The sequence below is a fragment of the Furipterus horrens genome, unplaced genomic scaffold (genome assembly GCF_987537825.1).
Source record: "Furipterus horrens unplaced genomic scaffold, mFurHor1.1.pri manual_scaffold_4, whole genome shotgun sequence".
Classification (NCBI taxonomy): domain Eukaryota; kingdom Metazoa; phylum Chordata; class Mammalia; order Chiroptera; family Furipteridae; genus Furipterus; species Furipterus horrens.
In genome coordinates, this window is record NW_028327174.1 from 14,562,150 (window position 1) to 14,574,868 (window position 12,719).

Sequence of the window (12,719 nt, forward strand, 5' to 3'; positions counted from 1 at the left end):
GATCGACAAAGACCCTTCTATTTCCAACAGTCTCTGATTAATGCCAAAACCAACGGTTGTTCTAGTCAATTCAGGCCACCTGGTCCTTGTATCCTATAGAAAACTTGATATCATTCAGGGGTCTATAAAACTGGGAAGCTCTGGATTTCTGAGTTGAAGTCATTTCTATCTGCTCAGGATAGAAATAAGAAACAAAAATCCATCCTTCCCATCAATAATTTAGTAGGTGACGTTGAAGTGATAGTCTTTCAAACTAATGTGTTTACCTGTTAAATTATGTTCAGGAAAGGTTCAGACTCCAATGGCATGTAAAAAACTGCTGTGTACTCATCAGTACCATAGCCTTAGTTGTCTGTAAGCATAGCTTCCTTCAAAGAACAAAGCCATGGAGAAGCCAGTCCCTCCCTGACAGCATCCAGTGAATGGGACAAGACCCCATTGATCTTCACTGTCAGACGAGAAATTAGTAAGAGAGACAGAGGAGCACCCAAGCAGATCTGGAGAAGTCCATTTTTGGAACAGCAAATGACAAAAAGGCCTACTGGATCTTACTCAGTATATCCTGTGCACCTGGAGGCTACAGGTACACACATTAAAAGACATATAAAAACTCAGAACCTTCCCTCTCAGAATTCCAAGAGAGATCCTGTAGCACCTGGTAAGTCCCACTTTGTGATTCCTATTTCTCTTTATAATTGGTTATATTTTATTTTTAATGTCAATATAAAGAGCAAAGTTACTGACTCAATGGCAGATCCTATTCTAGAAGGCTCTATAAGAACTGTATCAGAAAGTTCTTGAAAATCTACTTGTTGCCAAGCATTGTATTGGAGGAAAGGACAAGTGTGAGTAGCAAACCGTAATTTGATGATTTAGGTATTGCACCGGATGATATTATTATCAGTCTAGCACCCATTTATTAAAGCTCTCACCATATGGCAGATATTGTGTGGAGCATTTCACATTATTTTATGAAATCCTCCTATAATGCCCTTAGGCAAATAAGGTCATTATCCCCATTTAAAGATAAGAAAGTTGTGAATTCCTAGCACAGGATAAGATATATGATAATGAAGTGTCTCCAAATTACTAATAGGAGGAATGATTAAAAGCAATGAAATGGATCAGAGGGAAAGGGCTTTGGAACCAGGAAGATCTGGATTCAAATCTCTCCTTTTTTCCATTTCATTTCTGTAGTCATGAACAAATCCCATAAATATGCCTTGAGCCCAGTATTTCCATCTGTAAGCTAACAATCATCCCTGCCTTGAAGAGATGTCATAAATTGATATAAATAGAGTTCCCCAAACATAGCAGGGACTGAAGATTGGTGGTGATGATGGTGGTGGAGTTCATGGTGCTGACTGGAGGAGAGAAAATGTAAGGAACCAATACGTATCTTCAAATATTATAGGAACTGCCATGTAGAAGAAGAATTAGACTGATGTTATGTAGCCTTTGTTTTTGTTTTTCTCCGAATATCTGACAGTTTGTTGGACTTGACCACTAGCAGAAAGAGACAGATTTTGACAGTAAACATAACTTTCTTTGAGCTAGAGGAGAATGTACTGCTTGAGCCAGAAGTGTTAAGGCAGAGGCTGGGAGATAGTGTACCAAATATGCTGAGTCAGAGATTCCTTCATCTCTGGGAAGCTGGGCTCAAGGATGGGATGCTGAGGATGCTGACTGGTTAACATATTTTAAGTCTCATTCTGTGTAAGGCAGTGTGCTAAAATCTAAACATACATCTTCAGTTTTGATCCATATGGCCATCCTCTGAGATAGCAACAGTTGTTTTCCCACAGTTTAGAGAGAGAATTGGAAGCCCATAGAAATTCTGTAATTTGGCCAGGTTTCAACCCTTCAATTTGACTGCAGGTCAGAGAATTCCTATGTTAATATTCTAAATATGACAATGACAGCTCCTGGGTATTGAGCACTTACAATGTACTAGACGCTTTGCATTTTATCATGCTCTTCTCTCAGTTACTTACTAGTCTGCTTTTTCATTTTCTTCAGGTCTTTACTGAAATGTCACCTGCGTGGGTCTATCTTAACCTTTCCTGCTTTATTTTTCTCCTTAGGACTTACTACTAGCTGACACATTTCATTTGCTTATTTAATAGTCTACATCCTTTCCCCACTCTTTCTTCCCATAACTGTAATGGAAGCTTTATAAGTGCAGGGTTATCGGCAGCCTTATTCTTTTCTCTATCTCTGTCTAGAATACCGTCAGGCATATAACAGCCACTCAAATATTAATGGTTGAATAAATGAGTGGACATACTTAATCCTACTAGCAACTCTGTGAAATAGGCAATATAATCCTCATACTTCAGTTCAGGCTTGGGCGATGTGCTAGGACTTGATGGTCTGACCCCAATGCCTTGTTTATTCCATTTCACCCCACTGCCCCTCTAAAACAGTTTGTTACAAAAATGCATCATTATCACAGTTTATTCAGGGAAAGAATTCTTATTATTTGGTTCAAGGCAGAGGACAGAGTATTCTTCTAGGTCATATTGTTTTTCTCCGAATTCTAGAGTCACATCCATGTTCTCTTGTGAAATCTTCTTGCACTGATTATCAATGATAATAAATGAGTCATCTTCCAAGGCTGAAATTCAAATCGACAGACAGCTATTAAGCATTTAGTTTCCACAAGGCAATGTGTTTGGCTCTCCAAAAGCATTCCTACTTACCTGGAGATATTAAAAGGCCATTCTACCTTTATTTCTAGGAAGTGATTCTCACATTGGAGAAATCAGATACACTAGAAACTTTTCACTCTTTGATGTGGGTACATTGAGTGCATAGTGGGAGATGCTCATTACAGACTGGGCGAAAATCAGTGTGTGATTAACTAAATTGAATTACTTAGACATAGAGTGGCTATTGACACCCACTGTTACAATGGTAATGTGCATTTTAGTTCTTTTACATATTTTTAAACTTGCAAATGATCCTGTAGGTTGTTCCAAATATTCTTGACATCTATATGCTATTCAAAGCTCTTAAAAAAAACTTGTAGAAAGTTATTTAAAGCATATGAATTATCTTAACTACTTTCAAAATTAACTTTAATTTGTGTAGGTCAATGGGCAGAATTTGCCTGATAAAAACTTCAAGATTTTTTATATATATATATATATATATATATATATATATATACACACACACACACACAAATGGAAATGCAGGTGGAAATATATATATATTTCTTTTACTGGCTGTATTATTGCAAAAAAAATGCGTCATCTTTTATACATAAAAAAGGATTTGTTGAACAAAGAAAGAAACATATCAAATCTATTGTGATTAGAGTTTAGGTAAGTGTAGTGTAGAGCCGGATTCGGATTAATTCATTAATTGCTTTTATTTTCAACTTGTTTGAAATTTTTAATAAAACTCATGAAGGAATTGCTTCTTCGAGTTTTAAATGATCAGTTGTAAGTCTAAATGGGCTGTGGTTCATTTGTTTTGGATGAGATCTAACTCCAGTTAATAATTTTTCATTCCTGAACTTTCCCCAAATTTAGAATTTGAGGCCCCATTTTAGTTACCAATTCTTCTGGTTCCCTTTCTAGAAGTTTTGAACAGTTTTCCTTGAAATAAAGTTTTATGAGGAGTCTGTAGAACTATTTAGAGGGAATGTTTTCAAACAGGAAAGGAACAGACAATATTTTCTTTTCTTTAAGAAATGTAGGGGGCACGTGAGGATAGCGATGTCAGGAGATTTTATTTTTCTTTCTCAACACATTGCAGATGCTCATTTCTCAAACATTCAGTTATGAAGGGAAGGCTTTTTTTCCCAAGTCCTGGTGGGGGGGTGGGGGTGGGGTACATCCCGCACACTTGAGTGTCACTCCTACCCTTCTTTGCCCTCCAGGTCCTGCTGCGAGGCCTTCCACTGTCATCGGGCTCTGCAGGAGAAGCCAGACCCCCTTTGCCCTTTTGAGGGTCTCCAGGAGTCCCTCCCAGTCCCAGCTGGAGGGGAGGATGGCCGCCACAGTAGGCGCTCTGGCCAACCCGGATTCCCAAAGCAGACTCCAGGGCGCGCCCGGAAATCCCGTCGGAAGAGGCGCAGTTGCCATGGCACCGGAGATGCTCCCAAAGCATCCTCATCTCCTGGGGACAAGGAGGCCCACGGCAGACGCCTCCCTCCATGGCAATCTGGCAGGAGAGCCCCTTTCTCAGTTTGCCGGGGCTCCCACTCGTCTCCCTTCAGAGAGGTTAATCAAGGCTGGCTCTTCTCCCCCCGTCCGCCCACCCCAGCGCTTCCACACGGCTTGTTCACAGGCCCCTCCCAGGCCGGGGGTGAATGCTCACTTACGCTGACCGCTGCGAGGGGATTGTTCCGCGGGCGAAGCCCGTCTTCAAATCAATGCCTGCCCAGAACAACAAAAAGGGCTTCAGATGCACTGGTTTCCACAGAACCATTGTGCGGCTTTTGTGAAGCAGTTTTGAACCTAATAAATAATGTCAAAAGTCTCTATCGCAGCCAAAAATGTTCCTTTTGAAGCATTTCTAATGGTATGTTTGTTCCGCGGTGTCTCCCAGTGTCACAAAGAATTTGTGCCTCACAATGGGAATGGGGTACATCGCGTGCCACTTCGCAACGTGCCTGCAGGGCTGCGAGGACCCCCCCCTTTGTTTAGCTCTCGCAGGTAAATGGTTTCACTTGCCAGCTTGGGATTTGGTTGAAGGATGTTTTCTAAGGGCCTTTTGAATTTCTAAACAGAGGTTTGGGAAACGTAAGTGCATGTTTGTAATTTAATAGTTAACATGAAATTTGATTACTCCTGAAGTGGCAAGGAGAATTCTTCAGGCTGTATTAAGGTTTTTATGTTAGAAACCTGAAACTAGATCCTCCTCTGAGGCCCTGAAACACTTGGAACTAAGTTTAATGCAAAAGAGATACTGAATGTTCCGATTCGTAACAAAAACACTGGAGCAGCTTAGGGAACATTTTTATCGAACTGGTTACTTGAGGCATTTGTTTTTTATTTTAGTTAAGTTAAACATAGCAGAGATTGGCTTTATCAGATGATTTTATGGGTTTAATTTTTTCCGTTTTAATGTAGTATATTTTTTCAATGTTGAGAAACACAAATTGATGTGACCAATACATCCATATACACTCAAGCTCCTTGAAATTTTTCCTTAGACTTGGATGCATATAGTTTGATACACAGACGTTGCAAAATCCTACTGCTTTTACCCACTTCAGTTCAAATTAATATACGTGTGTATATAGTATGACTACATTTAAGACTCAGAGTTTTCCTTCTCTGATTCCAAAAAACCTCCGCTGCCTTGCGGCATACCTCTTCAGGGGAGAGGCTAAGGGAGTAAACCCCGACAGAAAATCCGGAGCCGGAGTCCCTAAGGCGGTTTGACGTTGTAGTCAACACCGGCAACTCCTGCGGCGCACCTGAAGCCAAGCTGTATTGACTCCGTCTTTCCCTTGGACCCTTCAGCTGCGAAGAGAGGGGGGGTCTGCTGCATGGGCAACAGCGGACCCTCCATATCACCCTGCCCAGGCTCTGTAGCTTCAGCTCCACTGGAGAGGACACTCCAGCGTCATCACAAGATGTCGATTCAACACGGGAGGGGACAGATACCGTGTCACTCCCAAGTTGGACTGCACAACCATTCTCGGCGGTGCAGATAGACTCTTAAGAAGCTACACCATCGTCTCTCGAGATGGACGGCTGCCGACGACGACGACGATATTATATATAATATTTATATATTATATAGATATATTATAATTTTATAATATACGTGTTTTTACTTTTATGTATTTATTTTTATTACTTATATATAAAATGATTTTATTATAAGAAAGTAAATGTGTTATCGGTGGTAATTGCTATGATTTTCTGAGGGTAGAATGGCATCTGCTTGCCAGAGTCATATGATAACCATAAGTTCAACTTCATGCCATTTGGTTAGAGGAAAGTATGCGGCCAAACTCATTGATTTTATGTAAAATTTTGATTCTAGAATATTTTAATTTGCTATATAACTATTAGTTAGTGCAACTGATTTTTTTCAGATAAGAAATTATTACTTTAAGTAATTCTAAAACAGCCAAAAATTTGTAATGGTTTATTTCAGTAGTAGAAATTAAAAAAATATTTTTATTCTTAGCCTAGGACATTTTTTGTTTTTAGAGATACAGAGGGAGAGGGAGAGCAAGAGAGAGGGCTGGGAAGAGAGAGAGAGAGAGAGAGAGACAGACAGACAGACAGACAGACATTGATGTTAGAAACACTGACCGGTTGTCTCCTTAATGCTCCCTAACCTGGAATCAAACCCACAACCTGAGTATGTGCCCTGACCAGTGATCAATCTGCAACCTTTTGGTACACGGGATGATGCTCTAATCAACTGAGCCACCCAACCAGGGCTGGAAACTGTTTTTGATATAGCAAATGGATTGCCTCATTTGAAGTGGAAAATGGCAAATATACTACAAATACAATCCAGAAGAAACAATTCTCTTCAAAACTGAGAAAAGGGATATAAGCAAAAGATAGAAAATATGTGATATACCGTATTCTACAGCAGTTCCCCAAAGTGTGTTTCATGGAACACTGAAACTCGAAAGATGCTTTGTGAGATTGAAGAGCTTACAGATAAATATGTCTGAGAGATGTGGCCCAGTCTGCTCCCTCTTAGAAATCATGATTTTAAAAAAAAAATGGTAAGCTCTGTTTACCAATATTCTTTGATCAGGGAGCCCCGATACATAGGTGTATATGCACATATATGTACTTAAAAAAATAACACCTATAAGTATCTTGCAGTACTCATGCTCTGTGGTGCACACTTGAGAAAACATCGCTCAAAACTCTACTCTAAATATACCAAAAATCATGTAAACTAGTAGGATTTAAAGTAAGGGTTTCTTTTCAAAGAAGTGAAGAAAGAATCAGAGCTCAAGACAGCAACCCTGAATAAATAGCTCTAGGAACCCATTCTTCCTTGGAGGACTGTAGTGAGGTATCGCTGGTGGGAAGAAGGTTAGTGGGCTCAGCCCTGACCAAGCTTATTTAGATAATGAATGAGGAGCATTTTCAACTTTGGCTATCATAGTCATGAACTGCAGGTATTCAAGTTTGTCTGAGTGATGTCAACTTTTGTACTAGAACTTGACACAAATGCACCAAGATAAACATACTTCGATCTTTCTCAATGCCATTATTTGTGAAAACAGTGTTTAATGAAATAGTTATTTGCAGGATGAATCAATTTTAGAACATTTATAATATTTATTTATTTATAATACTGTCACTGAGAAATAGATGAAGTCCTGTGGTATAAAATAACTTGCTGAAGTTCTGAATTATAGATTGCTTTTATTTCTTCAGGGTTATATGATTTGACTTATGATACACTTATTATTATATACTATGTATGTCTTCTAAGAAGATAACATACCACTTTCAGAAAAAATGTTTTTTTAAAAGTTGCATTGAAAAATCGATATTGATAAATTTTAAGAATTGGTGCATTGAAGAAACTAAACATTTAAAGCAGTCTCTAGTGAATGTTTATGAATCATGAATCCTTCTATAATATGTAAAATAAATAATATTATAATACAGATGGCATTTATTGAATATATATTGTGTATAAGGGATTGAGTTTAAGCATGTATTATTTCATTTACTCCTCACAATGGATTTATGAAATTTTGCTACTATTATTACCTTCATTTCATAAATGATGAAGTTTTATTTTTAATGATAATTATGTACATATTACACAGGGGAACAATTTTTAACATGATTCCTGTTGAGTTCGATTTTTCAGCTGCTTTAGACTTAAATAGGCATGTTGATTTCAAAACTGCAGTTAGTTTTCTTCTATCACTTCAAGTTTTTCTGTACAGCTTATCTTAATGCAACCACTCTAGGCTGGATAGAGCCTGGATCGAGGGAAGCACTAGTGCTCTCCTATTGGCTGAGAGCAAACCTCCCTTGAGTGGGGAGGGGTGGGGATGACCTTGGAGACCAATAGCAGGTTCATATTTGCCTGGGCTATTCAGTCACACATGACACAGTGTGATGAGAAGTTGTGTGCCATTTTACATAGTGAATCGTATTCCGAAGTATAGTCGGAGTTCTTGTCTGTATACGAGGAGTAAGCAAAATTTATTTTTCAATTTACATATGTACTTATTTCCTTTCCTTCAGATCATGTCTGCCTCTGCTATTTCTTGTCATAAGTGCCTAAACAACCCTGATTCATTTTGTTCTACCTGTGGCAGTTTCACCATTCCCAGTCAAAGGGCAAACATCAGTGCATTTGTCAGGCAAGCCTATTTTGCATATTTTAAAGTAAAACTTTGTGATCAACGTAAGTCTTGGGCCCCTCACAAGGTGTGCAAGCAGTGTGTCAAGAGTTTATGGATGTGGACGAAGGGAACACATGATAAATTGCCATTTGGTATACCTATGGTTTGGCGAGAGCCCAGAGATCATTCAAGTGACTGTTACTTTTGTATAGTGAAAATGTCAGGATATAACAAGAAAAATAAATGTAAAATAGAGTATCCTAGTCTACCATCTGCTCTATGCCCAGTGCCTCATTTAGCTGAAATCTCAGTGCCAGTTTTCATTGAACTACCCTCTTTCAAAAAACAGGAGTATGGTGAAGAACTAAGTGACAGCAAGGATGAAGATTTTGAAATTGAAGATGACTCAGTTCATATGGGATTTAATCAGCATGAGTTGAATGATTTGGCATGAGATTTGGGACTATCCAAAAAGGTTTCAGAATTCCTACAAACAAGACTGCATGAGAAAAACTTGCTTGAAAAAGGAGCGAAGGTATCCTACTTTCGATCAAGAGAAGGTCCACTTCTGCAGTACTTTTGAAGTGACGGTGGCTTTGTGTATTGCCATAACATACATGGTTTAATGGAGGAATTGGGAATTCTAATCTATAATGCAATCAAATGATGACGGTTCATCAGTAGCTCAAAGCAGAGCTTGAAGTGTGTCCTTCTCCAAAATGGCAATTTATTTGGTGCAGTCCCAATTGGCCATTCAGTTTGTTTTTATGAAGAATATGAAGACATAAAGAGGGTCATTGATCTGTTGCAATATCACAAGCACAACTGGATCATCTGTGTTGACCTTAAAATGGTTTGCTTCCATCTTGGTCAGCAACATGGATACACCAAGTATCCCTGTTTTCTGTGTATGTGGGACAGCAGAGCTCATGAGAAGCATTAGGTGGAGTCAAACTGGCCTCCAAGATCTGACCTCAAACCTGGTTTTCCAAACATTCTACATGAGCCTCTTGTTGACAGAAAAAACAGTATTTCCCACCTCTGCATGTAAAACTGGGTCTCATGAAGCAATTTGTTTAAGCTTTGCCAACTGAAGGAGATTGTTTTAAGTATCTCATTTTGGCATTTCCTAGCCTGTCATTTGAAAAGATAAAATTTCTTAATATGTATGTTTGGTAGCAGAATTTTACTACTTGTACACAATTTGACTTAGAGTAACAATATATAGCCTTTATATGAATAAAATAACTCTAAATAAACAGTCTATTCAGGTAATTTTTTCTTTATTTTCCTTTGTATGTACATTTTGTATGATTTCTGGAACAAAAGAAGGGTATCCTGTACCTTAAAAAGTTGATGTGATAGAGAAAAACTGGGGTCATTTTTGGATTCAGATGCCAAAAGTTAGTCAAAAACAAGTATCAGATCTTATCCAAATTTAAAATATGTTCATATGTAAAGCTATATTATTGTATACTGTATTATTCAGCTAGTATATAGGTACATACGACTATGTGTACGTATTCCATCAATACACATCTATGAATCAGATTTTATACCATGCTACTGGTGCCAAAGCAAGGTAAGTATAGAAACTCTACTTATATTCCCTCTCCTCCTGATACAAGGTGCAGAGTGTGAGGTGGTAACTGTGAGTCGAAGTCATGCAATGTTTAAAAGAGAAAAGTAGGGTCAGGGATTATTAACACATAGTTCTTTTTGCTTGAAACAGCATCATCCCTGTGAATGAAAGCTCAGAAAATAAGGGGAGGGAATGTGGTTTTGAGGTTTACTAAAGATGGTGGCATTTTTCAAGTTTAATTGGAGTTGACTGACGTCAGACTTGTGAAAGGAATGGGATGCTGTAGAGGGAGAATTAAGAAAGAACTAAGGTGTTGGGGTCAACCTGGATCTGAATAACATGTTCCCGTAACTGTGACCTGAACTTAGTGTCACTCCATCATTTGGCTGGAGGTTCTTCACTGTTAAATTGAGATAACATATTTTGTGTACTGCAAGGATAATTTGCGGGTTAAGTTTTCTATCAAATGAAGCCTTTAAGAAATCACGAGCACTATACAAATGCAAGTCATTGTATTGTGACTAATATCAGCAATAATTAGTATAAATATTATCATTGGTTTTACAGGGCTAAGTTAAGGGTTTATAGATCTAAAAGCCTTTCACTGACAGTATTATTTCTGGTGACCATGTGATTATATTCCTTTCTGAGGAGATTTTATATATCATATTTTTCACCTTCATCACAGCCCTGTGAGGTAAGTAGTAGCATCCTATTTACCAAAGAGCAAACTGAAACATGGGAGTCAAAGCAATTCACCCAAACAGTCATTGCCTCCAACACCCATGCTCACACACTCTCTGTATTAAAAAACAATGTATGTAGTTGAAAAACTAACACACTATTACATGCGGAGTCTTCCATACAGAAAAGTTCAGTTTAGAGTACTGTGTTCCAGTTGGCAGTATCTACTACCCTGTGATCTCTTTTTTAACCCATCTCTCTATAAAAGTCTGAAACTACCCAGACAAGCAGGGACCCAGGAAAGAGAATGTTGTCAGGAGAAGACGTGACATTGTGAAAAATGACTTGACCTTATGAAAAATGCTCCAGAATTCTTAAGGTGTGTGTGAGACCTCTTGAACAGCCCAAAGCCTCTGTGAAATACTCATCCATGCATCATTACTTTTCCAGAACTGTTTGTCATGTCTAGGCTCCTTCTCTTACTGCTCCCTCAATGTCCTCCAACTCATCCTTTTTTTTTTCCCTATGGGAATCAATATGATTTTGTAAGTCAGTGATATTGGGATCAGCTGTGAAGTGTTTATGGAATACTTATGATCCTGGGTAGTTATTGTGAGAGATTTGAGTAGTGTGAGTCAACTCAGCATTTTTAATCATTCACAGTGTGCCAGGCACTAGCCTTAGTGCTAAGGAGGTGACTAAAAAAGAACACAATCTTTTTCCTTGACAAGCTCAACCTAGTACAAGACTTAGTCCTTTAATTCATTGATTCTATTAAACTTATTGAACACCCACTTACATGCCAGACATTTTTCTCTGGGGCTATGAGTCAAAGAGCTATTTTGGTCAAGTAAAACCTAGCTGGTGAGACATAAATAATGACACAATAATAGGTCTATAATCCTTTAGCCATAATTCTGAAATTAAGAATCTCTGAAAACTAGAAGTTCTTTTATAACTCATTTGATGTTAGTTATCATTCAAACTAAAGTTAAGTTATTTATAGCCTTTATCTCAGTGTGAATATTAATTTATTTTGATGGAGATGTATTAATATATTTGATTATGAGGTGTTACTTGAGAACCTGGTGGATAATACATGATGTATGTATATAGTTTATACACCATAATATACAAAATGCATATAAGTTCCAAAACTCAAAGATTTTGATGTTGTTTAGTGAATTAATACCCTGGAAACTTAGAGAAGGGAAAGGTCAATTTGGGTTACAATAATCATAGAAGGCCTCACATGGCAGGATTTAAACTTGATTCTGGAGTGTAGGATTTGAAAGTAAAGTGTAGTATCGGAAGTAGCAACCAGAGATGGATCAATGTTTGCCCTGAGCTTATATATTTTGAGGGGGATTCTTTAAGGAAAAGAATCATTGATACAGTTAAGTAGAGGGCCTTTGCAATGAAGAGCTATAAAGCTTAAATTTCATTAGTTTCTTAGTGAATTTATCTTTGAACAAGGCCAAAGGCATAAATAACTTACTTTATAAAGTGAAATATACCTGTATATCTATTAAAATTATATATATATGCGCGCGCGTGTGTGTGTGTGTGTTGATCCATGGTGTTTGGGAGAAAGGAGAGAAGAGTTGGGTTCTTGTGGGGGAGGGGAATGAATTTTACCATTTTTATCCTTTTGAATTGTTTGAGATTTTGAAAACTGATAACCAAAACAAGCTTCTTGTTCTTCTCCTCCTTCTTTTCCTTCTTCTCCTTCTTCCTCTTCTTCCTTCTCCTTCTCCTCCTCCTCCTCCTCCTCCTCCTCCTCTTCTTCTTCTTCTTCTTCTTCTTCTTCTTCTTCTTCTTCTTCTTCTCCTTCTTCCTCCTCCTCCTCCTCCTCCTCCTCCTCCTCCTCCTCCTCCTCCTCCTCCTCCTCTTCTTATCTAGGCATAATACATATGATCTTTGGAAAACAGTCCAAAGATTTTGTAAAAAAATTAATAAATTCAATCGTGAGTATCTTTCAGAATGAATGGTCTTTCTCAATTTTCTCCTGTTTGAGTCTCTGTACCTAGTCAATTTCTAAAGCTTAAAGATTTGACAGTTATAAATAATTTAATATACTTACATTACAAATTCATAAAAGATAAGAAAAAAAAGGTATTTTATTTTGAAATCGCCCTGGCTTGT

At 38.0% G+C, this 12,719-nt stretch overlaps 1 protein-coding gene across 1 annotated transcript; it reads left to right on the top strand.

Moving 5' to 3' along the window:
• Positions 1 to 510: 510 nt before the first annotated feature.
• Positions 511 to 4,370, top strand: CUNH12orf42 (chromosome unknown C12orf42 homolog). Its single transcript, XM_090275088.1, has 2 exons — positions 511 to 658; positions 3,890 to 4,370. The coding sequence occupies exons 1-2, from the start codon at positions 526 to 528 to the stop codon at positions 4,336 to 4,338; spliced, it is 582 nt and encodes a 193-aa protein (XP_090131214.1). The 5' UTR covers positions 511 to 525; the 3' UTR covers positions 4,339 to 4,370.
• The last annotated feature ends 8,349 nt before the right edge of the window (positions 4,371 to 12,719 follow it).

Excerpts from the sequence above, each read along its gene's own strand:
- CUNH12orf42 (XM_090275088.1), top strand. The coding sequence starts at position 526 with ATGACAAAAAGGCCTACTGGATCTTACTCAGTATATCCTGTGCACCTG. Across the intron at positions 659-3,889 it reads GAGAGATCCTGTAGCACCTG|GTCCTGCTGCGAGGCCTTCC; the intron begins GTAAGTCCCACT and ends TTTGCCCTCCAG.